General features: G+C 45.7%; 1 protein-coding gene across 7 annotated transcripts in view; it reads left to right on the top strand.

Moving 5' to 3' along the window:
• The first annotated feature begins 691 nt into the window (after nucleotides 1–691).
• Nucleotides 692–26,753, top strand: part of fgfr3 (fibroblast growth factor receptor 3) — a 65,074-nt gene continuing 39,012 nt past the window's right edge. For 5 of the 7 annotated variants that reach the window (XM_061695597.1, XM_061695595.1, XM_061695598.1 and 2 more), the window contains exons 1-4: nucleotides 692–1,018; nucleotides 5,579–5,739; nucleotides 21,237–21,503; nucleotides 24,523–24,588. In XM_061695597.1, the coding sequence (XP_061551581.1) occupies nucleotides 5,658–5,739; nucleotides 21,237–21,503; nucleotides 24,523–24,588 (415 nt within the window). In that variant the 5' untranslated portion in view covers nucleotides 692–1,018; nucleotides 5,579–5,657. The other 2 variants (XM_061695596.1, XM_061695599.1) reach the window with 2 other exon arrangements.

Raw genomic sequence — 26,753 nt, 5'->3', positions numbered from 1 at the left:
AGCAACCTTTAGTTTAACATAATTATGACGAAGTAACTTTAGAAATATTGTGGAGCAAAAATGGTTGAAAAAATACAACTTTATTCCACAGTGTACGCAAATAAAATATAATAGATCGGTGGTGTAGAAATGCTTGTGCCTGTGTCCCAAGAAGAGCTTTCAATAGATTTTCGCCCAATTCAGCCACATATTGTATCATTATCACTCGTCGCTATCTTGGTAAGAAACCTCATTTTATTGTCGTTCTTATATTGATATCGCTAGCTGGATATCTTGCCCTTTGCCTCGTTGAAGATGTGAGTAAATCATCAAAATCAATCAATTATGGAGCGAAAACGGCAAAACAAAAATTCAACTTCGTACTATTGCAAAACGTCCCCAAAAGACAAAAATTGCGTAGAACGACATCGTGTCGCAATAAGAGCCATTCATAATCCTGAAAGACAATGAAACCAAACGTTGTACAATGATTTCCTGTCACACGTGACTGTAAGAGTAGACCGATCCTTTCGGTATTGGCTTTTATTGCCTGTAGTAGCTAACAAAGTGCATTTCCGCGTTGCTCGCTCTTATCTTGAAATGCCCAACCGGATACGCGGCTGTTAGCCCCGTTGCGCTTGCCGGCTAACTGGTTCCATGCCTCTCCTCCTCCCCTCCGCCCTGCGCGCTCCTCCTCACTTCCCCGCGCGGAGCCGACCGACTTCGGCCAGTCTGTGCGAGTCTCTCCGAGCGTCTGGAGCGTCTGGAGCCCAGCGCGACGCGGCTGTCGGCGGGCACAGAGACGGCATGAAGGCGGCCGCCTGCTGGCTCGGACTCTCTGGATTCAGCGGACCGCCGGAACCGCCGCCGGTCGACGGTTTTGATTTTTAAAGTGGTTCTAACTTGGACTTCTGGAGGATTTCCTCAAAAAAAAAAAAAAAAAAAAAAAAAAAAAAAGAGAGACAAATCGACTTTCGGGGTGAGATTTTGAGCGTGGAATTACCCCGTCCACTTTGCTGCCTGCGCGGATATCCATTGGGTGAGTTGCGATGATTCCGATTGGTCTTTACCTGCCCACACGGGCTGAGCTGACTTCCTCGAGCAGGTTGCCGCCGGCGCCTGCGCAACAACATTCCATTATTGCTTCCGATCGCTATACGTTGCGATGTTGGGACTTTGTCACTATGGATGGATTTAACGTGGCAGCAATGGCAAAGACAGCCTTGCGTCATTACAGATGTATTTTTGTTCATGATATTTATGGACATTGCAATAGTGGTCTTACATCATTATATCTGTAGTTTTGAAGTTTTCAATAGTTTTCCGCACACTTTGCAGTGGTGGTCCCATGTCATGAAACATGTGCTGTATTTTTTTTCCCTTATGAATATAAATTGTCGCAATGGTCCTACCTCATTATGTTTTGCATTTTTTTGGGTTAAAATTTTTTACATTTATGGATATAAATCGCAGCTGTGGTCTTTTTTTTTTTTTTTTTAAATTATTGATATATTTGCTTGATATTAAGTATGTAAAGAAGATCACAGGACTGTTCTCGGTCTGGTCCTCTTTAATGTTGGCAGCGCACTTTGATGCAAAAGATGAATAATTGAAATGGGAAAAACATGTTAAATATGAATTCATCATCAGCAGCGGTTGTCGGAACGTCGCCTGTGAAGTTCCTCCAGAAAAGAACTTCCATGGGATTCAGACGGTTTTTCTTTAGCCTTGCGGGATTATCAAATGATCGCTGGACAAATTGTGCGCATGTGTGTGTGCGGTGATTGTCATTGTTGACGTGCCAATCATCTGTTTTTTACAATTTGCTGGCGTATAATAGCACCTGAGTCGTGTGCAACGCTCCCCGTTTGAGTGGAGGCGTGTTTGTGCAAACAATTTTGCCAAGAAAACTAGAATAAGCGCGCAATGTCAGTTTCAAATCAAAGAGTTCGGAGCAAAAGAAACCAATGAAAAAAACGCTTAAGCTCCGTTTTGATTGAAGCGGTCGTCCAAGTTATTATTAAAGTTGTGTTTGGAATATTTGGTTGGTCAACTCTTGTATTACGATGTACAGTACATTGGTTATGCGACAAGCACTAGAATTGAAATAAAAACCAAAAAAAACCCAACTGGTAATAAAAGCTAATTTGGCACTTTTTAAAATGTATTTTTCAATATGTGTTTACATATGACACTACACTTATTTCATTTATTAATTCAAACATTTTCTAAGACGGTTCATCCAAAGTTTTTAACTGCAACACTGGTTGCTTTATTATTCATTATTCAAATGATCATTTTTCCATTTTTTAAAATGATTTTGTTTATTTGTGTTATATATGAATATTTTTACTTTGATATATTATTGTTTGGTGCTACGTTTTATGTTTCGATTGATAATCAGGCCCCTTATGACACACGATGTATTGATATTTTATAAAGTTTTTAATTGGCACAGGTTGGTTTATTATTCATTTGTGTGATTATTTGTGCTGATTTTCTTCTCATTTTAAATACATTTTTATTTGTATTGATTGATATATATATTTTATTCATTTTTCTTTTTAGAGTTATAATCAGGTGCTTCAATTCCTCTATATTTCTATTCTTCAAATAGTTTTATGTACAGTATATTGGTGTGATATTGTATGCACTATTTATTCAGCATTGATTACAATTAGAAATAGTGTATTTTCGTGATGATGTCTTGCACGCGTGCGCGGTGAAAGTTCAAGCGCGTCTCCAACGACAGGCTGCAGCCTGATCTACTTTGCGCATTCTTGGACGCTTTCGCCGCGTTCCGGCGTGTTCCTTTGGAGGTTTTTCTCATATCGCCCCGTCGGCTGATCGCTATCTCCGCTCGTTTGATTGATGGGCAGTCACGAGCAGCAGGAGGAGGCGCCGTCGTCTCCGCCTGGCGGCCGTCCCCGCGAGGTGGCCGTCGTCGCGCCGCGGTGTTTTAGTCATTTGTTTTTAGCCACGCGAAAGCGCTCCGTGCTTCGGCTCGCGTCCGAAGAAAAAGCGTTGGCTGCTCCCGCAGATGACGCTCTTCCCGACGGCGCAACGTGAGCGCCGTTCGTGCAGAGATGCTGCTTTAAAAGCAGCAAAGGCACGACTGTAAAGAAACAAACCAAAAATCCTTGTCGGACGGTGACATTTGCTTTCGACCCGACGGGGCGGGAGACGCCCGAGTCGGGAATCCCCTTCGAGACGGACCCGGTCCCGCACGTTAGAGCTCCAGAACCACCTCGGAAGCCGGGAAATCTACGCGTCCGCTTCCGTGTCAGTGTGACAACTGCTTTCGGCACAACCGGTTGGGAGTAGCAAAAGTCGGGTGTTAAGCTCCGCACCCAGGTCTTGTCGGGAATACCTGTGCACGCAGTCGTCGTCGTGCCTGTCAGAGCTCTGCTGCTTCCCCCGGAAGCCGGGAAATTGGCAGTTCCCCTTGTGGCGCGACAGCTGCTTTCGACACAAACTTCACGCACGGAGAGCCGCCGCCCGGATTCCAAACCCCAACGGTGTACCCGCGAGGCAGACATATGAACCGCTTTCCGCCGTGCCGCCCGTCAGCTACAAATTCAAAATCAACAGTATGGTCACTCTCGTTAGACGTTCTGCTGATGCGTAGCGCGAAATCCGCTTCTTCGTGTGCGGTCGCCGCGGAAACCATCTTTGGCCGCGGGAAGGCCCTTCAGCGCCGTCGTGTAAACAAACCGGCGGCGTCGAGGCAAACATGAAAGGCGTCGGCGTATTAGCGTCTGTGTTGCGTTATCGCGCCGCCGCGTCGGAAACGTGCTAACACAGTGCGGCGCTGTGCTAGCGAGCGAGCGGCATGTGCGCGCGTGGCGGGGGGAAGAAAAAGAAAAGCAGCAGTGTTAACACAACACAACCTCTCTGTGGACGCACAATACGCGCCTGTGTGTGCGAGCCAAGACCACTCGCCCGCTAACCTTTGTGTGCGTGCGTGTGCGAGCGGTGGTCGGCGTCTCGCAGACGAGGTTACTCCCAGGCTATGTACACAACGAGACGGCTATGGAAGAAAAAAAAAGAGCGGAACGCCACTGAGGTTGTACAATGAGGAATTCAAGCAGAGCCGTTCTGGAAAACTACGCCTTTAAAGTCACTCAAAATGCAGGCAAAGACTTTTGTTTGGCTTTTACGTTGCGCCATTCGGCGAGCACTCGGACTCGCCGCGTAAATCCCGAAGCGCTATTTGCGTTGACAGTAACGGATGACTCGCGAATCGCAGTCGAATTGTTCCTCTTTGTACAATTCCGAAATAAAGACGTCATTGTCCAACAAATTATTTGAAAACCATGTAGAGCCCACTGCTTCAGTCCTGGTCACAGTTTTTTGGGGGGGGGGGTCGCAGATTTGATCACAACAACAAGAGAGCGTAGGCGTTTTTCGCCAAAACACTTCTTTTTCGTTCACAACGGCTTCTCTGATCGGAATTTTCGATTCCTGAAAAAAGGCTATTCTTGGTCATTTAGCGTGGCCGGGACATGTTATTTTCGTAGCGCACAGGGACACATCACACACATTGAGGGGGAGAGTGGGGGGGGGGGGGGGGACACGTGCCCCCCTGATTGGCCGCCTCTGCTTGCTGGCATACTTGCCCGCCGTCCGTGTTCATTGATGGACAGAAAAGGGAGATTACATTGCAGAGTAGCGATGAAATCACCACTTTTGGGGCTTTAGCTCGATGCGTAGGTTGCCTTTCTTTTGCAGTAAATACACGAGAGGAACATTGGAACGATGACTCGTACATTTCAGAAAGTCTCCATTTCGGCCCCGAACAAAGTCGTTCGTAATAAAGGAACATAGTGGGGCTGCACGCGATATTGGGACAAAAATTACACTGCAATTGTCTTTATCCCTGCGACACATATCGCGATGTTGAAAAATACAGGATAACGTCACGTGAAAAACAGCACACATTGCTCGTTTTCCCTCGCTAGAAAAACGATGCTCAGTGAAGCACAAACAAATGCGCAATAGTACAGCCAGACATGAAGTTAAAATCATTTCTTTTCATGCCCAGTTAGAATGCTGAGTCATTAGCACATTCCTAACACGATTCATTTGTTTTTAATCAATCTGTTATTCTCCACCCACCGGTATCTTTTAACATATGCATTAGTTTTTCTGTATTTGAGTGCGTTAGTTTAAGCAAAACACGTCGTTGTACACACCTGCACTTTGTCCCTTGAATAACCCCACGGCTCCTCCCCCAAGTGGAATCTGTTCGTTCGTCGCATTCTGAAGAGAGATACATTCAAAGCAGTTCCCCGTGTCCTCATTAATAGTTATCACTCCAAAAAGTAAGTATATAACACTCTGGGCGGGTTCTAATTTAGCGGTTATCATCGGTGCTCATTTTATTAGCGCGTCTCATTGCCGTGCGATGTGACTATTGCGCAACACGTACATTGCAATGACGATGCGCAAACGTTACGAAAAGTGGAATCATACAGACTGCGTGTCTAAAAAGAAAAACAAAACAACGTTCTTATGGACTATGGCGAGGAAATGCCAAAGGTGAGCTAATACCTACTTCATGAGTGAAAACTTGACCGCTCGTCTGTTTGTCTTCCAGGTGGGCTCCGGGAACGCCATGCTAGCTCCGGGCGCCGCCTGAGTTGGCGTCGGGCCTCGCTTCCGTTCGCCTCGCCGGGATGACGGCGGCGGCGTGGCGTGCGCTGTGGCTCGCGTGCGTCCTGCTGCCCGGATGCGCGGCGGCGGCCAGGCCGCCCGCAGGTAGGACCGCGCGCTTCCTGTCGTCCACTCGCATCGCGGTTGTCATCGGTCAAAGCTGCGGCGCTCGTTTGACAGGGCAGCAAAGAAAGTCAAAAAAGGGAGGCGGGCACGGAGATTTTTGGCCGACACGGTAGCGGAAGTGTGGGCGAGAAGGTGATTGGATGATTTCTATATTTTTAGCGGCCACTTGAGGGGGGGGGGGGTGTATATTTTCTAATGATACATTGTATATTAAAATTGCGATGTTTCCCTTTTTATAAAGTTATTTGCAGCCTCTAAATTACTTAACAGTTACCAGCGGATGTGAATTCTTTTAGCGCAATTAAAAGAAAACTGTCATGACCGTCACGGGGTGACATTTTGGAATGTAAGGCACAAACATCTGCTGAAAATCTTACATTATGACTCAAACTCATGCTAAAACAAAAGGTGCCCTTTAAAACGGGTGTCAAACGCATTTTGGTTGCGAGCCACGAGACCGTGGAACCATTTCAATCTATATTTGCCTTATCATAGCATTAAATACAAAGCGGAAGCTCGGTTGTCGTACAGTATGCCTCTTTTCTTTTGTTTTACTCGATTGTCAACGTTTTGTTGCCAAAATGTTGTCCCGCTTTTGGTACATCTGCTCGGTTTTTGTACAGCTAAAAGTAGTTCAAACGCATGCGCATGCCCGTGTCTCTCCTCGTGTTTTTGTTTTAAAATGTTTGCCATTTCTCCACATTATTAAAAGTGAAGACAATTTGAAATTTTGGTCCAAAAGAACAGGAAATAGACGCATATGATTTACTTACGGGGGGCACACGAAATGGCAGGACGGGCCGGATCTGGCCCCCGCTCCTGGAGTTTGACACCGGTGCTTAAAACTTTCATTTGAAACGAGTTTTTCTGGAAAACCCCCCCAAAAAGCCTTTTGTGGTTTACATGTGGAGTGCCTGATGGACAGCAAATTCATGTCGGGAAGTACATCTTTGTCAAGTTGCGCTGATTAGCGGATGTTTGAAGAACACAATTTCTTTTGCGAAAACAACAACAACAACAAATCTGGCGATGTAATACTGAGCGCTTTACCCCAATTCTCAGAAACGTTGTGTTTTATCCAGAAAAAAACTTATTACTAAGCTGTGTAGCAGCGTGGAAAACCATTTCCGGGGGAAAAAGTGGGAAAGGAGGCCGCTTGCTTACGTCCTCTTCCTCACGTCGTCGTCATTTCACGCTAAAAGTTCAGCGTGTTGTTTGTGCGTGTCTTTGGAGGATTTCATTGGAGTCTTCTCGCTTAGCTGAGCCTTTTGTTTCTCCTTTTTTTTTTTTCTTCTTCTTCTTCTTCTTCTTCGTGTTCTTTGGTGTCCCCGAGGCGGAGAAACAAGCGAGGATCAAAATCCAAAGTAAACGCGGGACGTGTTTGCTTTAATCATCGGCATTGTGGGTTTCGCAGAAATTAGAAAAACAAAATGCAGACGAGTCGTCTTTTTTGTTTGAGGCCGCGGCCAAAGTTTTTGGGTTGCTTTTGCTTTTCAAGTCTACACGCGTGCGCGCGCACGCACGCACGCGCGCACGTGAGAGATGACGAACTCAGCACTTTTTCGACTGCGTGTAACTTGAGACGAGCAGTGTGTGTGTGTGTGTGTGTGTGTGCGCGCGAGATGCTTGCTGCATGGAAGCCACTCTACCATATGGACAAAGGTATTGGGACACCATCATTATCCTCGTTCTCCTCATCTTCCTCGTCCATCATCTCCTTCAGCTTCCTTTTCTTCCTCACCTTAGTTGTCTCCTCGTCTTCCTCATCTTCCTCATCTCTCTCGTCTTCGTCGTTCTCGACCTCCTCATCCTCACCTTCATGTCCCTCAGCTCCTCTTCCTCGTCTCTCGTCGTCCTCGTCTTCCTCATCTCGGTCGTTCTTCCTCACGGTTGACATCTTGCTCCTCTTCATCGTCTCCGTTTCCCTCACCTTCCTGGTCATCATCGTGTTCGTCTTCCTCATTCTCAACATCCTCATCCTCATCTCCCCCTTGCCCCTCATCTTCCTCATCATCCCGGTCTTGGCGGCGTGTTGTTCTGCCGCCCGGCAGATGGATGAGCAGCGGGGATAAAGTGACTGTTGTTTACTGGCAGATGGCTCCATTTCCTACCTGCGCGTGTGCGTGTGCGTGTGCGTACGTACGTACGTGTGTGCGACCATGCGTGTGGATGTGGGTCATCAAGTAGAAGTTGGCGCTAAAGACGCGTCCTTGAACGCAGCACGTCGTCTGACGGCGACATCGGCCAAATGAGTTACTAGTTGACGTTGCGCTGAGTGTGCGTGCGTGCGTGCGTGTGTGTCTCCTGTATTTACAGTACCAAGCACCCCTCCCCCGCCAGACTCGCATGATTTATGTGGCTCCTTCACGCTGACGTTTGGGAGCAGCATATTTAGCGCACTCACTTTTGCCATTCCATTACTGTGTGGGCACACATGTGTGTGTGTAACCCATCTGTCTAATAATACGGGCTTCAAATGTCAAACACTTTTGTCTATCAAGGAGTCCTGGAAACAGACAAAATAACCCCAATATGGCCGCTTTGGTCCAAAATGGCAGACTTCCTGTTTATCTGAGGGCCTGGCTTCTGGAGACTTTCTTGTGGTTCTTCTCACACTGAACACGTCTACCAAATTTCATGTTGCCAAGTGCAACTGGCTTCAGGGGCTGGATTTCCAAAAGACTCAGGGGCGCTCGACTGTCGAGTCATCAAACTTCACCGCCGTGCTCCGAGCTCACCTCACGCCAAAAACTTCCATTCCTCACGATTCTGTGCCTTCAGTCTGTCACACGTACACGGTTACAACTTGGGAGCAGCGGGACAAGATCCCGAGGACGGGTCCGCTTGGAAGAACCCCGGAAAAACAACTCTGCGATGGCTGCTTCAAAACAAAATGGCAGCCTTTCTGGACATTTTACCGAACGGCTTCTTGAGACTTTTTTTTTTTTTTCAACTTATGATAGACATGTCTACTAAATTCCATGTTGTCGAGTCACCAGACCTTGGGGGGGTGTTAATAATTTTTTTTTAATTTTTATTTATTTTTTTTAAGTCAAAGGGGCACAACGAGGTCATTGTGGACAGGGAGACCGAGAGATTGGCAACAGGACGATAAAGCAGTGATTTGGAACCAAAATGTCTTTTGAGATATGGCTCGTTGAGACTTTTGGTGGGTCTCCTCATGATCGACATGTTAATCAGATTCAGATGTTGCTCAGTCAAACCGGCTTCGGGGGCTGAACTTTTCAGAACATGTCAGAAGTGCACCTGGAAATGACCAACATGGCCATCACCTGGCGATTTCCACCCAAACTGGAGGACTTCCTGTGTCTTTCCAGGCATGGCTTCTTGAGAGTTTTTTGCGGGTCTGCTCGTGATCGACCCGCCGACCAAATTCCGTGTTTCTAAGTCAAACCGGCTTCGGGGGCTGAATTTTCCAAAACGTGCGAGCGAAGCGTAAAGTCGCGTCGCTCGGCGGTGAGGATCCTCGCGGCTGAGAAAAGCGCACGCGAGCGACGCCGGGAGGAAAGTTGGCACTCGGTCGGGGGAGACGAGATGAAGCCAATTACGCGACCAAAATAAAATTCCATGGGAATTTGGAAGCGCTTCTGGCGCGGTTTGTTTCAAGAAAAAAGAAAAAGAGGTCGTCGTCGGCCTGGCCGCGCCGCAGCAGCCGTCGTGGTCTCCTTTCCAGGCCCGCGGCGGCTTCCATTACACTCTGCAGGCGGCGCAAGGATTTATGATTTTTTTCGCTCTCCTGGCAGAATAACAGCACGAAGGGGGGCGACGGGAGGGGGGTTGTTCTCGGGTTCGGCCGGCAAAGACGGCGGCGTCCCCGTTTCCGTTCACGGAATTGTTCACGCGGGCCAATCGGGATCATTCGGGGACTTTTTCATTTGCATGTTTGAAGAATAATCCAATTCAACACGGCGCGCATCGAAAGGGTACGACGTTAAAAAAGGAAGATGTCGACACACTGTACAATGGCAAAAAAAGGTTACGAGATTATTAATTACTATTATTTCAATTCATTTTTTTAATGTAAAAAATGACTTTGTTTTGGTATTTCAAATGGAACAAATGAAACTCAATCACTGGCTTGAAACCCTATCCTTGGAATGAAAGCCTTATTTATTTGAAGTCCTAAAGCAGGCTCGAACTTTGCTTGCAACCCACATTTTAAAAGCCTGACCCTAATTTCAAGCCTTAACCCTCATTTGAAACTCTACGCCAGGCTCGAAACGCTCACTTGATAGCCTAAGCAAGACTCGAAAGCCTAACCTGAGTTCGAAACGCTGACGTTTGCTTCAAACCCGAATTTGAAAGCTGAGTAACCCGAACCTCCATGTAAACACCCTAATTAGGAGGACTCATTTTAAACCCTAACCCCAAATTGACAGAGCGGCCCTGACTTCCGGCACGGTGCCCGACCGTTCAGTTCAAACCGTAACATCGGCTTCAAACTCCCAATTTGAAACCCAAACTCGCTACTTGGAAGGCAGGCCTAGAATGAACAACAGCGGCGTGAAAGAAATTGCTTCAAGAGTGCGTGTGTGACTCCACGCATCAGAGCGCAGATACAATCGCGGAAGAGGTTTTTGAGCACGTTGTCCATTGAGCAAGCGGCGTTCCCCAGCACAAAGAGACTCCTTGTTACGACCCTGACTAAACATCCCCGATGAGTATCGGACACATTTCCCGCAGGAAAAAGCGCGGCCGTGTGTCAACACCACCGCCGGCGGCAGGAACGCGTACGCAACTTTGCAGGATGTTCTCGGTTGAAATTCGATTTGTCTCCGTCGGATGCAACCCGAATCCTCGCCTAAGGAAATTCTAACCCTCCCTTGACACCCTACCGTCGGTTTCAAACCCAAATCCGAAATCCTAATCCTGTCTTGAACATGTGTAACTTTAGGGTTACAGGTTTGAAGACTTAATCTGAAAGTCGAACCTGTCTTGAAAAATCTATTTGAAACCTGAACCTTTACCCTTGAAATTGAAACCCTGTCATGAAAACCTCATCTTTGTTTGAAACCCCAACCCAGCTTTCAAACTCGACTTTCAAAGAATAATCCAGGTTTGAAACCCGAATCTGAAATTTTAACCTTTGTTTGAAACTCTACTTTGAAACACTAATCCATGTTTGAAATCCCAATTAGAAACGTTAACTCCTGCTTAAAAAGCCAAGGCAGACTTGAACTTTGAACTGTGCCATACTAATCCATGTTGGAAACCCACATCTGAAACCTTAAACCACATTTGAAGCCCTCAGGCTGGTTTGAAACCCTCATGTGAAACCCTAACAACTGTAAAAGCCAAAATGTTGTTTGCTATTTGCAGGATGCGACTTTGGAAAGGCGGTTGTTTACAATTACAAGTCGAAAAAGTCATAATAGTGTAACTATTTCTTCAAGTAATATAACTAATTACATTTGATTACGTGTTAGTTTCCTGCAAATAAATAAAGAAAGAAAGAAATAAAAGTGGATTCAAACCAAAGATCCTTATTTTGGAATGAACGGCATATTTGTTCTTCTCACAAGTAGTAAAGTGATTAAAAAAGATGATGAAATGTGTGTCGCACTGCACGTGTACAGCACTTGGAAAACATGATGCCATGTTGACCTAATGACAAATGTGCACAATTTAGACAATATGGCTTCATATGACACAACACAGGTAAGATAAGATAAATATTCCATACAAATGTCCAAAATCACGAAGAGGAGACTTTTCAAAAGTTTTTGGGTGTTCAAAAGTCTAACTATGAGTCAGACCTTTTCAAAATCTCGGGGAAAAAACTAACAGATTGCACCACAAGGACAATTTGGGGAAAAAAACATGTCATGTTTGGGACGAGGGCAGAATGGCGCGTGACCAGAGAGAGCCAATCACAAGTGTCGGCTTCAGAAGCAGGAAGTGATATGAATAACAACAACAAAATCGGAGGTTTCAGCAGCTCCTTTTCACATGTAATCACGGACATTTCCAAAAGCGACTGGAATTGAATTACACGTTGCATTGTCGCGGATTTCAATGACATCAATTGCGCATTCTTGTTCTTGTCCGTCCGTCCGCGCTTTTGACGGGACATGCGGCTCCAACGACCGGAGACAAATTCCTCGTGTGTTCTGGACATACTTGGCAAATAAAGATGATTCTGATTCTGATTCAGACGGGATCTGCGGCGTTCCCCCTCCTCGGCCTCCCCCCCGCCCGCTTTCATTTGACAGCCGTGCCAGGGGTACGTCCCGGAGGAGCGCCCCTCTGCTTTCAGCCGCCAGCCTTAATGTGACTTTAATGTGCTTCGGCCGGATGTAAATACGGCAGCACGATGCGCCTGATCCGGCCCGTCTCGTTCGGCGGGGAGGAACGAGGGAAGAAGGCCGACAGGACGGAAGAGCGACGCCCGCCGCAGATCAAGAAAGACGGACGAAAGTAGGCCCCCCCCTCCAGCCCGACGCCCCCGTTCTGGACCCCCGACGGGGACGTCGAGGCAGACGTCGGATTGCCGACGGGCCGAGCGCCGGAGGCTTTCGAACGATTCTTTCGAGCCTCGCTTCGGCTTCCGAGCGCGGGAGTCCTATCGGCCAACTAAATGGCATCGATGACGAAAACGAAGCCAATTGAGACCCGAAACCTTCTTGACGAAGCGGGACTAAACCACCAGTAAGCGTTTTCGGGGTTGGTTCCCTCCCCTCCCAAAAAAAAGAACAACGCAAAACAATTTGACAATATTTGAAGCCAAAACGGACACAATAATAATAGGCGACTCCGCGGGTGCCGAAGCGCGAGTGTACACACGGGTCCGCTGAAAGCCTTCGTTTTCGTTCGCTTGTGTGTTTCGGTGAAATATGTCTTGAAAGATGAAAACGGTGACGCCCGCTAGGTTGGGCAAAGCGGCTCGTGGACAGCTCGATTATTATTTTTTGGGGGTATGGTACTGAGGCGTACCAAGTTCCCACAAGGAACAGAGTAGGGAAGCGACGAGAAATGTTTCTTCCTTGCGCCCGAGCCGCTAGTTTACTCTGCAAACAAATGCAGCGCGGCTCAGCCTCTGGCCAGCGGGCTCGCGGCGGGACCTCAAACTCATTCGAAATGGTATTTAAAAATACGATATGTTGTACATGTGTTGTCACCTAAAAAAAAAAAACGTGTTTCTTTCTCGACACTTCTACAAAAGTGGACTTTGCAACAATAGGAAAATGCGGCTGAGATATAGATCGCATCCCATCCCTGCAAATTTCATGAATAGGAGCATATCATTCTTGCTTTTTACCCCAAATCGATCAAGCAAATGTTCAAAAATATTTGTATTTCTTTACTGCCCTTTTCGCACGTTTTTTTTGGGGGGGGGGGCGCACGTCAGGTTACGAATCCTCGATCGTCGGCCACCGTCGGATTGCAAAACAACTAACAACACAGAAGTAATACTTCCTTAAAGGCTGAAATAATACAGTTTCAAGCTTCTAAATATGACGTAATCATTGGACTTTATGGTATCGTATGATGAATACACAGTGGGTACCGAAGGTTTTCAGGCCCCCTTCGATTTTTCACTTTTTTTATATTGCAGCCATTTGTTAAAATCATTTCAGTTCACTTTTCCCCCTCATTAATGTACACGCAGCAGCCCACCCACATTGACAGAACAAAAAAAAAAAAACGCAATTGTTGAAATCTTTGCTGATTTATTAAAAAAGAAAAACTGCAATATCACACAGGCAAAAGCATTCAAACCCTTCGCTGTGACACTCGGGTGCTGAGCCTCCTCGAGATGGTTCGACAGCCGGGTTTGACGATGCTGATTGGACTTGATTCGGACAAAGCCACGCCCCTTTCTGTATAAGCCCTTACAGCGCACAGCGCGTGCCAGAGCAAATGAGAATCATGAGGTCAAAGGAACTGCCTGAAGAGCTCGGAGACAGAATTGTGGCAAGGCGCAGTTGTGGCCGAGGTTACAAAAAGATTTTTCTGCTGCACTTAAGGTTCCCAAGGGCACATCATGGCCTCCATAATCCTGAAACGGAAGACGTTTGGGACGATCGGAATCCTTCCGTAGCCACTGTACGGGGACACCGCAACTCAGCTGATGGCGACCCGACTCAATAAGGCTTCGTGTGCACACAAAGAATGTTTTTTGCGCGCGCCCGCGTGACCGATGATGTTGTTTTTTTCCGTCGGCCAAGCGTGAGCAGCAGCTGGACGGCGTCGCGTCGCGTCGCGTCGCTCGCGAGGGCTCGAGAAAGACGAACGTGTCCATCTGGAATCCATCTCTGTGTGTCTCGCTCTGGGAGCGCTTTAGCAGCACTTAAATGCTCAAAAACGTTCTGTAAAAATCACTTGCTCGGCTCCTCGGCTTCTCGGCTCCCCGGAGAAAGTCGTGCGACGAGGCGCTTTATTGCTTTTTAATGCTGATTGGCTGCTCGCCCCGCAGGCGGACGAGCTCTTATACGATCTCGTTTTCTTTTCACTACATTTCCATGATCGACTCTTGCGAACCTTAACGCGGAGTTTATTGTTTTTTTCTTTTCTTTTTTTATGACGTTTAATGGCACGGGACAATGTTCTGAACTCCTGTGTCTTGTCGTCTGTGGAGAGGGCATCAACGGCGCATCTGTTTGGATTAGGGTTCGTAATTAGTGCTTCAAGTGGGGGTTAGGCTTTGAAATAAATCTTACAAGATACATTTGAGATTAGCGTTGCGAGGCCGCTTTGGGATTTGGAACTAGAGTTTTAAAAATGAGGAGATTTGGCTGGCAGATTATGACTCCGAATTTGGGTTATGATTTGAAATTAGGGTTTCAAGCGAGTTTTCGGATTTCAAATGAGGTTTTCAGACAAGGTTAGGGCTTCGAGACCATGTTAGGGTTTCTAACAAGGGTTAGGGTTTCAAATTAGACTTTCAAAAAAGTCTTACGGTTTCAAACTTGAGTTAGGGTTTCAGATGAGTGTTTTTTTTCACAGTGGTAAGGTTTCAAATGATGGTTTCCAGCCTGGGTGAGGGTTTCAAATTATTGTTAAGGTTTTGAATTAGGGTCTCAAACTATGGTTAGGGTTTCAAATTCGGTTCCAAGCCTAGTTTAGGATTTCAAACTGGTCAGACTTGCAAGATGGGTTTTGGGCTTCAGATTTGGATTTCGAGCCTGATTTAGGGTTTCAAACATGGGTTAGGTTGTAAATAGGTCTTACAAACCAGGATTAGGGTTTCCAATTAGAGTTTCCAATGTGGGTTTCAGGATTAGGGTTTCATTTTAGGGTTTCAAGTGCAGGTTAGGTTTTGAAACTCGGGTTTCGAAATACATTTTGGGTTTCAGATTCTAGATGATTTGAAATTAGGGTTTCAAACCTGGGTTAAGGTTTCAAATTTGGGTTCCAAGCCTAGTTTAGGGTTTCAAACAAGGGTTAGATTTTCAAGCAGGGTTCGGTCTTGGATTAGGGTTTCAAATTTGGGTGAGGGCTTCAAATATAGGTACATTTTTCAAAATAGGGGTTAAAACGTGTGGGTTTGGATTAAAATAAATAAATACATCAAAAAAACGGTAGGTTTCAAAGTCCATCCATCCGTTTTCTTTACCGCTTGTCCAATCCCAGCCATCGGGGATCGAACCCCGGTCCCCAGAACGGCGAGGCGCATGTGCTAACCAGTCGGTACCGTGCCGGCCATTTCCAAGTCGTGTATTCAAATGATGTCAAACGTGATGTTAGAAAACTCCAAACTCTCCTTTCATCATTTCAAAGAAAGCTTGCGCAGAATGCACACGTCGATCCCGTTGCACGACTTGATGAACATTTGGAAGTTTCTTCACGTAAAGTTTCATATTTGGGGCCTCGAGCTGAAAAATGAAGCAAAAAGAAAATAAAAAATCCCTTTTCTCGACATGAGCTCTCGGTCATATTGTGTGATATTATCCATTTCTCGGTGGCATCGTTTGAGCCTCGCTGCCATCGATCAGGCCGCGGGCTGAACGCGGCTCAAATGTGTTCATGAACGCGGGCCGTTATGGACGACCAGCAGGTTGCGTCGACGCCGACAAGCACGGCTTCAACTCCGTGTTTCCTTCTCCTGCACTCTGGAGAGTCACCGACACGCGCTATTGCGCCGGTGTCGGTCGGCCGCTACTCGGCCCGTTCGTTGACACGAGAGATGAGGTCCTCGGTCCACTTCAAACACGGATTTACGTCAGGAGAACACTTTGTCCGGGACTCAACTAAGACGTTTGGTCTGGTTCTGACCTTGTGGAAAACGTTATTAGAGTTTTCCGGTTTGCGGCCAGTTTTAGTTAGAACCTGGAATTGAGCGTAAAATCGACACTTTGACCCAAAATGGGAGACTCCATGTGCCTTTTCCAGCATGGACTCCTGAGACTTTTTTGTGGGTCTCCTCATGATAGACATGCCTGCCGAATTTCAGATTGCTAAATCATGCCGGTTCCAGGGGGCTGGTTCTTTTCTTTTCTTTTTTTTTTTTTTTTTTATGTCAAGAGAGGCGCTGCCAGGCCAAATTGGAAATGACCAGAAAATGGATGCTTCAAAGCAAATTGAATCTTTTCAGGCATGGCATCCTACGTTTTTGGTGGCTCGAGTTATGATAGACGGGTACCAAATTTATGGTTGCTAAGTCAAACTGGCTTTGGGGTCTGAATTTTTCAAACACCTGGAAATTAAAAAAAAAAAAAAATGGCGATTTCCAACCAAAATGCCGGACTCCCTGTTGCTTTTCAGAAATGTATTCCCTGAGACTTTTTTGTGGGTCTACTACTCCTGATAGACTCCCGGATTTAAAAAAAAGAGCTCGCGGGGCTTGCGCTAGCCTTCCTTCGGGATCCCTGGCTCGGGGCTTCGCTGGGCGCGAGGCGGTGCGTGGAAAGACTTCCCCCACATAAAGAGTCCCTTTCTTCCCCCCCCGACGGCAGCCCGCCGTCCGGCCGGCCTCCTTGCGAGTTTGCGGAGGATAAATAAACCTCTTCACGCGCAGAAGAGACGGCGTCTGCGAGCGCACGCCGTCCCTGCTCAATGCGAGGGTCTATATTATTGTCAAGGGCTATTTGTTGTCATACTGAGAGGCGGGGCGGGGCCACGCCGGCCTCTTGATTTACAGAGTGACCGTCTTACACACACGCACTTGTGGAAAAAGTGCTCTTCAAACAGAAACTGATAGCAACGGGGACATAAAGCTATTCATCCGGCTTTATCCGCCGTGTGCGACTGATGCGGCTTCCCACACTCAGATAATCACATGACGTTCGTCCGGTGTGATGTGGGAAATTGTTGGGGACAACGGGGACAATTGCCTTCAACGTGATAGGGCGGGACAAGTACTTTACACCCCGGCCTTCCGCACAGCAGCCATTGTTCCGCCTCTGAAACGACGTCCGAAAGTGGCAAATTTGCAAGTCCGCTCAAACGCGGCCTTTCCACGTCCGTATCGTTCACATAGGACCCCGGTCGGCCGAAAAGCCCGCTTTCACGGGCAGTTTGAAAGAGGCGAGGTATGTGAAATGTCCTTTACCACCGCCTACAGGACCGGAGCGGAACGGCCTCGTCGGGATTTATTTTAAATTAGACCGAAGAGTCAGACGGTTTCTGATTTTTTTGGCCTTGCGGAAGATTTGTTTCTCTGGTTCATCTCTACTTGAGTGACAATCTCTTTTGGTGCACAAGCTCAAATAAGTCTTAAAGACGCTTTCGAATCTAAAAAAACAAAAACAAAGCCATTCCATTTTGATGGAGATAGAGGAATTTGTCGTCACTTTTCAGCGTTTCAGTCCGCTTGCATCGGGGGCCAAGTGGGGCAGGGACCCACCGGATCCAGCAGACGACCCCGTGGTTGGCACCCATTTTGGAAACGTGCTTTACCGCCACCGACAGGACCGAAGTGGAATGGCGCGGCCTTATTTTCATTCTTATTTTTTTTAGTGAAAGTCGCGGGGTTTGTGCGGCCCCGGGGGAGGTCTGCTTAGCTCTCGTTCAGTGACATTCTCCTTCATTATACATACAAAAAGAGTGCTTGCTCACCAATTCGGAATTCGTCTGTCATTGCACACTTTTGACGTCCAATCTACGGAAAGTAATGAAAGATTCGTTACTTCCCGGCAACAGCAACATGGCAATTCGTTGCAAATTTGCCACTTTTCGTCCAAACCGGTGCTCGTCTCCCAAGTGCAGGATGCCATAGAGAGACGCCGTCGCTGACGATGACTTTACTCTTTTTCTGTGCGGTTCCTCAAAGTGCAAGCGATGGATCTTGCAGCCAATTACATCTGCGCAACAGCCTTCGTAGTCTCACAGCATGAAAGTTTCTTCATAGTCCTTGTTCGTCAGTTCCACGGCCAAATGAGCGACTCGGTAGCGTCCGAAGCCATTTTCACTTAGTTACATGAAATTTGGTATCAGGAAAATTCACTGGATATATAGTTGTGCATCTGAAAAACGCGCAAGTCATTTTGAGACAAATCTCAGAACCCATGCTGTAAAACACACAGGAAGTCTTGGATTCGGTTTGAAGTGGCCATTTTGACTCACAAAAAAACCACACAAAAATTCAGCCCCGAAGCCAGTTTCAGAATTTGGTAGACATGTCTATCACGAGTGCACCCACAAAAAGACAGACTGTAAAACTCGCACGATGTCGGACGACAGCTATTTTCGGGTCACGTCGTCCATTTGCACGGGTCCTTCGGTGGCAAACTCCTCGAAATGTTGCCCGATAACTACCAAATTGGAGCGACGTATGCGAGACGGATGGTGACGCAAACATTTGAGGAGTTTGAGTATCGGTCATGGTGAGTGCAGCCAAGTTTGAGAACTTGCCAAAAAATACAAAAGTGTTTGGTTGCTTTGTTGGTGTGAATGGACCGACTGTATATAAAACTACACGTCCAAATAAGGCCTTCCTCTCCCGGCTTTTAAAACAAAAGAAGACCAACGTTGCCAATGTTATTGAGTGTCAAGTCTCGGCAACGTTTACACCTCCTCCGTAACACGCCCCCCCCCCCCCCCCGCCCCCTTCTACTAGCCTCGGTTGGTGTTTAAGACTTTTCGAGACATATGTTCTCATTTGCCACTGCAGAGGTCAGCGCTAATACACGACTCATTCATTCTGCTGCCGCTCGCAACACCGGCGCCTCCCGTGTTTTCCTTTTCCTCAATGGACCTTTATGTTTGGAATATAAAGGAAAACAAACCAAAAAAAAAGGTTGTTTGCAGCACCGCAAGTCTCAGAGAAAGCGAGCTCGCCACCTCAGGGCGCTAAAAAGGCTCCGACAAGATGCAAACTTTGCTTAATTTCTGCTCCCACCGCAGCCCGTCGAAGCGTCGGCGTCCTTTTCGTTCGAAAGTGCGGGTGTGCGTTTAAGAGCACACGTTGGCATGTGAAGCAGCCCAGTGGATGAAAGAAGCCCCGCCCACAATGTAAGTTACAAGAATGGGGACAGATTTGATGCGCTTACTTTCCCTTTTTACCGTATAGGCCCTGTAAGTATTTCGCTTGAGCGGAAATCATTACAAAGGGCTTCCCTTAAAGAGAGCGTGTCAGTATGCGGATGAAAACACCCACTCGCAAAGTTTCTTCTGAGTGGATTTAGATGAATTTGACATGCAAACTTTGCTTCCTGTCAGTTTGGGCTGCCCCTCTAGGCATTATTATTATTTTTTTTACAATAATTGTTGCCCTTTAACAGAGCATGTCAACGCGGATGGAAAGACTCGCTCCCAAAATGTTGTTTTCCGTGGTTGCGGATAGCTTGAAGCGCTAACTTGGCTCACTTTCAATTTCTACCGCAGCCCGTCTAAGCATTGTTATTTGTTGTCATGATTTATTTTTGTATTTTTTTTTTTACAAATGAAGGGCGCGTCGCCCTTTACGTCAACACAAACGAAAATACACCATCCCGACATGTACAGATTTAAACTTCTACCGCGACCCATTTAGGCAGACTTATTTGTGCGTCAACATGTGAACGCAGTCCAGCGAATGACAACACATGCCCCCGTTATTCCAAAATGTACAAGTTCTTTGCGCGTCAGCGCGTGAAGCAATCCACTGAATGAAAGCAAACGCTGTCTCCGCACAAATTTGAGGCACTAACTGGGCTCGTTGCCTAGGTCCGCCGCAGCCCGTTTAGGCCGGCCGGGCTAAAGGGAATTCGTACAGAAGTCCTTTCGGCCGAAATGAGCTTTCTCGTCTGTGCGGAACTTCCCGTTTAGCGCACGTCGGCCAGCCGCAACAGCGCCGCCGTCTTTCTAGTCGGGTCAGCGGCGGGTGTGTCGGGGCGTCGTTTATCACACGCCTCCTTCGCGCTTTCCCAGGGTGCTGATGCGTGTGGCGTTGTCGCTTCCAGCTGCTGTGTGTGAAAGTATGCGTGTGTGTGTGTGCGTGTGCGTGCGTGCGTGTCACGGCGTTCCCTTGAATGGTTACCGCGGAAACGATGTGGAAGCGAGAGGAGAGGTCTGATTTAAAGGGCCGCCGCCACGGCGTGTTGATTTTTCTCTCGCTCTCTGCTTGCTTCGTCCAAACATTCCGCAATGATCAACTTGAATTACAGTTTTGCCTTTATTACCCGTGTAGAATATTTGAGTATCTTATGCAACTTCACGACTGTTATGTTAGTTGCGTCACGAAATAGACTGTGAAGGGAACCGTGGTTGGTCACTGGAATGGGCCTTTATAATATACTGTATACGTCAGCGTGGCTCACTTTGAGGGACTGCAAACGGGATTCATCTCAGCCAATCAGCAATCCTTTGTTAGGAAAATAATGACGCTACATAGCAAACAAAAATATCGCAATGATTTGTGAATATGTAAGTTGAATTCAATTGAGATAAAATGTAGTTCCTTTCCTTATGTTGTTATTATGATGCTAAAAAAAGAGAAAATTCTAATAAATGATAAAATAATAATCAGATATTTGATTGTTATTGTTCTATTGTTGTTATTCAATACAGGAAATATATTTGTATTCATTATTAAAATATGGTGTAAATAATTATAGAAAATAGCAAAATAGTTATTATTATGCTTAAAGGAATGTCAAATAAATGTCATCCAATAAAATGAATAAAGTAAATGTTATTGTTGTTATTAAATACAAGGATTTTATAATACTAAAATAAAATAATACTTATAAATAAATAGAAACATTTAAATAGTATGAAAATATTCCAATAATAGTATTATAATAAAATATCAGGCTGTTTTATTGTTTGAATTCATTTTAATAAAATAAAAATTGTAATACAAATCATGTAGTAATAATGAATAACTGATAGTACAGTTATAATGTATAATAACAATTACAAAGAAATTTGTATGACTGTTGTTAAATGTGAATTATAAATATCCTGTGTTCATTGATTTACTAATGATTTAGAAACACGATTGTTCATAATGATAATAAGTCACAGAAGTAGACAAGACGAGTGACGTAGTCATGCTTAAAGTGTACTTTTGATCCAAATGTTCTTTGTTGCAGACGCTGCGTCCAGCGAGCCGACCTTCCTGGAGGACTTTGTCCTGGGGGCGGGCGACACCCTGGAAATGTCATGCGACCCCGAGGACGACTCGGCCCGGCCCGCGCTTTGGTACAAGGACGGCGTGGCGCTGTCGCCTAGCAACCGGACGCGGCCGGGCCAGAGGTCGCTGCGCATCGTCAACGTGTCGTACGAGGACTCGGGCGTGTACGCCTGTCGACTCGCCCGCAATAACGAGCTGCTCAGCAACTACACCATCAGGGTGACAGGTAGGACGGACTCGACGCGTCTCGGCAGTAAAACTGCAATTTTGCGCTCCTTTGATTTGCCTCGTTATTGTGGCTTTTTACGACAATTGCTTTCTTCAGCGCATCGCTGGGATTTGGGATGTTTTATTCAATACTATGCGGGTAACGGGTCGACCGATTTCCACCGCCACCTTTCAAGGCAGCAAAACAGCAACTCCCAAAGTTCACGGCAGGCAGGGTTTCCTTGCCACGGCCACGCGTATAGCGCTAAGCTAAGCTAAAGAACATTTCCAAAGTTACCCAGTCGTATATTTACCCGTGTTTTCTCATTTCTACTGCGACCCGTCTTGGCAGCAAAAGTGCACGGTTTTAGCTAACTTGCCGTTATCCATGCTCATAGCGCCGCAAGGGTGCTAAGCTAAAGCTAAAGCGAATTGAATTCCTGTTGTTATTGTACCTTTTCCCCTGATAACTTTCTTCCGGGCATTGATATTATTTGTTATTACACCATCGGGGTAACAGGTGGCTATCCGTATTGACCCATTTCGACCGAAACCTGTCAAGGCAGCACACAGTCAGTCCAAAATAAATTGTGCTTCCATGCACAGCGGAGTTTCCTTAACTTGCTTTTATCGCTACTTATTGTGCTCGTTACGAGGATGCGAAGCAATTTTCACACGTACAAAGTCGAACGTTTTTGAGTTTTGCGCATTTTGGGTTGGCATTTGGAATGCCTGTTGTTGTTATTGTGCTTTTCCCACTGATGGGTTTTGATAATATTCTTTATGAATCACTCCATCAGGGTAACAGGTGACTATCGATATTTTTTCTACAGCAACCCGTCGAGGCAGCGAGCAGTCTGCCCAAAATATATGACCCTTCCACGTACAGCGGAGTTTCCTCAACTCGCTTTGATTGCGCTACGAGAATGCTAAGCTAAAGACCATTTCCACAGGAACGTCGTCATATATTTTGGCTTTCGCGTGACTGAAAATTGACTGTTAACCTGCAAAACTGCAGCTAGGTAATGTGTTATTCAAGTATGATCAGTCAACATTGTTGTTACTGGGCACTTTCCACTTGTAGCTTTCTTCTGGTTTCCCATTGGCTAGCATCACTAGCTGGTTTTTTTTTCTTTTTCTTTAAACCACTGAATGGAAGGAACGTGTTTTTAGGTATATTGGACATATATCTGCAGCATGTTTGCATAAAACACCAAACTGTTTTTTTGTCCATATGGCGACTGAGTATGAGAGTACGAATACAGTATGGACGAAAGGCAACATCGTTAAAAAACTCTACGTATTTGTATTTATACCATTTCATTCGTTGGTGTACGTTGCAAACAGAAGAAGGCGGAGGGGCGTGTGTGTGCGTATGTAGTCGTAGATTAAATGTCAAGTAACTTTTGCACACCAGCTGAGGCTTTTATGGACAACTCATTAGAAAGCAATTAGCTCGAAATATTTCATCATCGCCAACAGATGGGGCGGCAAGAAATGAGAGACGCACGCCCTGGCATCAAGCCGGGAAAGAAATGGACTTTTTTTCCGCACCGGGATGATCAGAGGTGGATGACTTCTACGTCTCCATCAACAAATCACGTTAGCAATCCGACAAAATCTCTGGAACGGACGAGTCTGTTTTTGAAGGAACCTCAGACCTGTTCAAATTGACCCTAAAATGTCCGCTTCAAAACAAAATGGCGGACCTCCAGTGTCTTTTCTGGCATGGCTTCATGAGGCTTTTTTTGTGGCTCTACTCATGATAGACATTGAAACCAAATTTCATATTGCCAAAGCTATGTTTTATCTTAATAAATTGAACATCGTCTAGTATACATTTTTCCGATTATGTAGCAACGTGACAAAATTCTTCTCTTTGAAGGATCGCTAGAAAAGGCCGAAATGAGCCCAAGATGGCCACTTTCAAACCAAGATGGCCGACTTCCTGTGCTTTTTTTGGGCATGGCTGCTTGAGACTTTTTTGTGGCTCTACTCATGGTAGACATGCCTACCAAGTTTTATGTTGCTGTGACACAACGGCTTTAGGGGCAGATGTTTTTTAAAAATGTATTTATTCTACACGACACTACCGAGCCACCGTTTCCGCTTTAAACCAAAATGGCCGACTTCCTGTGCTTTTTTTGGGCATGGCTGCTTGAGGCTTTTTTGTGAGTCTACTCATGGTAGACATGCCTACCAGGTTTTATGTTGCTGTGACACCGTGGCTTTAGGGGCTGATTTAAAAAAAAAAAAAAAAAGAAGATTTGATTCTACACGACACTACAGAGCCAACGTTTGCGCTTGAAATCAAAATGGCCGGCTGAATTTTCATTTTATTCTAGTGGACGCTGCCAAGCCCAAATTGCTATTTTCTCCACAAATGGCCGACTTGTGTGCTTTTCCACGCATGGCTTCTTGAAACGTTTTTGTGGCTCTACTCACGGTGGACGTGTCGGCCAGATTTCACGTTGCTCAGCGAAAGTGGCTTTTTCGAGCGAGTGCCTTCCGGGAGTGAAAAAGCAAAAAGAAGGTCGTGACTGCCTATTTTCCTCCTTTTGGAGTCGTTTTCACACTCTCTCGTACGCCTTTCAGCGACAAGTCAAGTGGGACTTTGTACAGTGTGCGCCGGCCGTTTCCTGTCCCCACCCCTGCACTCCAAACAGCCCGTAGAACACACACACTAACCGTTAGGTTTCGCCTCCAATATTTGAGCAAGGTGTCAGATATGTGGCGTACGCGTATCAGCTTTAGCACCTGGACGGCGCTAAGCGGACGCCTCGTACTGTACGCAAACGTCCCGCGTGGGGCCGTAAAATCAAGATCGATGCCGGTGAAAGAATGCGAAGAACGACAAAATGCTGAAATCTAGCCACCTATCCGTTTTTTACAATGCATTTATTTATTTTTGTTTGTGTTACGTGTCCACGTTGTTTGTCGATGTCGAAAAGACCAAGAAAGTTTGACATTTACGTCAACGTTCAGAGACGTAAATCTGAATAAAAAAAACAAACTCTCACTCTTGTCTTTTGTTTTAGATTCGCTGTCGTCTGGGGATGATGAAGATTACGATGAAGATCCAGAAGATGCAGGTAATGACAATGGTGAATTCTTATTTTTTTCTCTCTTTTTGTATGTTTTAATGTTAGTATGTATCGTTGTGTGAACCGTGTTATAAACAATTTGTATTATATTTGAATTTGACTGTATCATATCGTATCACACCCCGAGTTCATCGTATTGCATCATTTTGGAGTGAATCAAATTGCATTGAAAATAATTGTGATCTGTATTGTAATTTTAATTAGTTGTATTGTATCGTATTGTAATTGAGTGAATCCTATGGTATCGCACATTTTTGGAGCACAATGTATAGTATCATAATTTGACTGAATCGTATTGTTTCACATCGAATCATTTAGTATTTTATGTAATTAAAGTAAATCACATTATTGACGCGAATGTTGTACTCAATGTTAATTTGACTGACTCTGGTTGTATCGCAGTTTAACTGGCGTGAATCATATTGTATCAAAACGTAATTTGGCGTAAATCGTATTGTATCGGATTGTAATTTGATGGAATCGTATCCCGTCTCAGAATTGGAATTAATCTAATTGTATCGTAATTGGTGCGAATCATGTATTGCATTGCAGTTGGATTGATTGGTATCACGTCGGAATCAATCCAAATGTATCAAATTGTAATTGCAGTGAATTGTATCGTATCGCAATTGGCGGAAATCATGTGATGGTATGGTACATGATGGTCTTATCATTAGATCGAATCGTATTGTATCACATCGATATTTGTATTGTATCATAATAGGACTGAATTACTTTATATCGTAATTGGGATGATTGGAGCGAATCGTATCGTAATTGAAGTGAGTCGCATTGTGGCGTATCGTAGGTGGATCAAATCAAATTGTATAGTTTCGTAATGGGATCGAACGACATCGTATGGTTTCGTAATTCGGTGAATTTGCATTTTATTTTGGCCCGAATCGTATTGTGTCACATCGTAATTGGATTGAATCGTATTGTACGGCATCATAAAGAGCATTGAATCGTAATTGCAGCGAATTGCATCATATCGTAATCAGAGATGCGGGGAGATGGGCTTACATTAAAGGACGACACGCTGCGGCGGCGACCCCGAACGGGGCAAGCCCAAAGGAAAAGAAGACGAAGAGCCAAGTGTACTGTATGACGTTGTCGTTGCTGTCATAATTGGATCAAATGGCATTGTACAGCGTTGCAATGGAATTGGAGCGCATCATATCGTATTGTACGAGAATTTCAGCCGATTGTGTCGCTTTCAAATTGGAATGAATGCGATTGCAGTGACGCATACTGTATCATATTGCATCAACCCACCTGCACAAATGTCCGTTTAGGTTCCGGACCGCCCCCGCGGTAGCTGAAATCTGCAAATGAGTCACTACGTTTTGCTTTTCATCATTTACAGCTTTAGAACATGGTACACAGTATGAACCGCCCCAGTGTCTTATTCATCTTCGCTATACTCCTCTTAACCTCTACTGTACTCTTGTAAACACTTTTGATACTTAAACACAGTACAGTAATACAGTGTTGCGCAATAGTACTTTTTATTCCTTCTAATGTTTTCATGATTTTTTTTTTTTTACTTCTAATATTTGAAGCTAGGAAGTGTTTATTTTAGCACAAACAAATGTACTGAATCCGCAATAGGCGAACGGCGATCTAGCGAGGGAACACCGTGTGCGGTATATACTGCATATCCGCACGCAAAGACGTGTTGATGGTTCCGACCGAATGCGGCGTCCTCGGTGTGACAAAAGAGACTTCGTCTGAGCCGCTAAATCCACCTCGTGACACGGCAAGCCACGGGCCACGAGTGCAGGGATTAGCCCAGAAAAGCGCTAACTTCATGCGTGCTAAACCGGCGCTAATTAGTCCCGCAGGAAGGAGACGCGACCGTGTGACTCCGAACCGACGAGGAGGAAAAAGAGAGAGACGAGGCCACGGAAATTATTCGCCGAGGCGGCCGGACGAGCGCGACGGAAAAGGCGAACGAAGACGCCGCGGTCTCGGCGGCGCGCTAGCCGTGTTGATCGGATAGTTGCGAGATTGATGCTGGGAACCGTCGCGATTGAATTTGAAGTCAAAAGTTGTGAAAACCCGTGGCGGGCAAATATTAGTTAGTTCTTGTCCAATTGATGTTGAGAAGGGATTTCTTTTTTATTTTGCCGTAGAAATGTTCTCAATTTTCCGACGTTAAATTG

This window comes from Phycodurus eques, chromosome 14 (genome assembly GCF_024500275.1).
Source record: "Phycodurus eques isolate BA_2022a chromosome 14, UOR_Pequ_1.1, whole genome shotgun sequence".
Classification (NCBI taxonomy): domain Eukaryota; kingdom Metazoa; phylum Chordata; class Actinopteri; order Syngnathiformes; family Syngnathidae; genus Phycodurus; species Phycodurus eques.
This window is presented reverse-complemented; position numbering and strand designations above follow the sequence as displayed.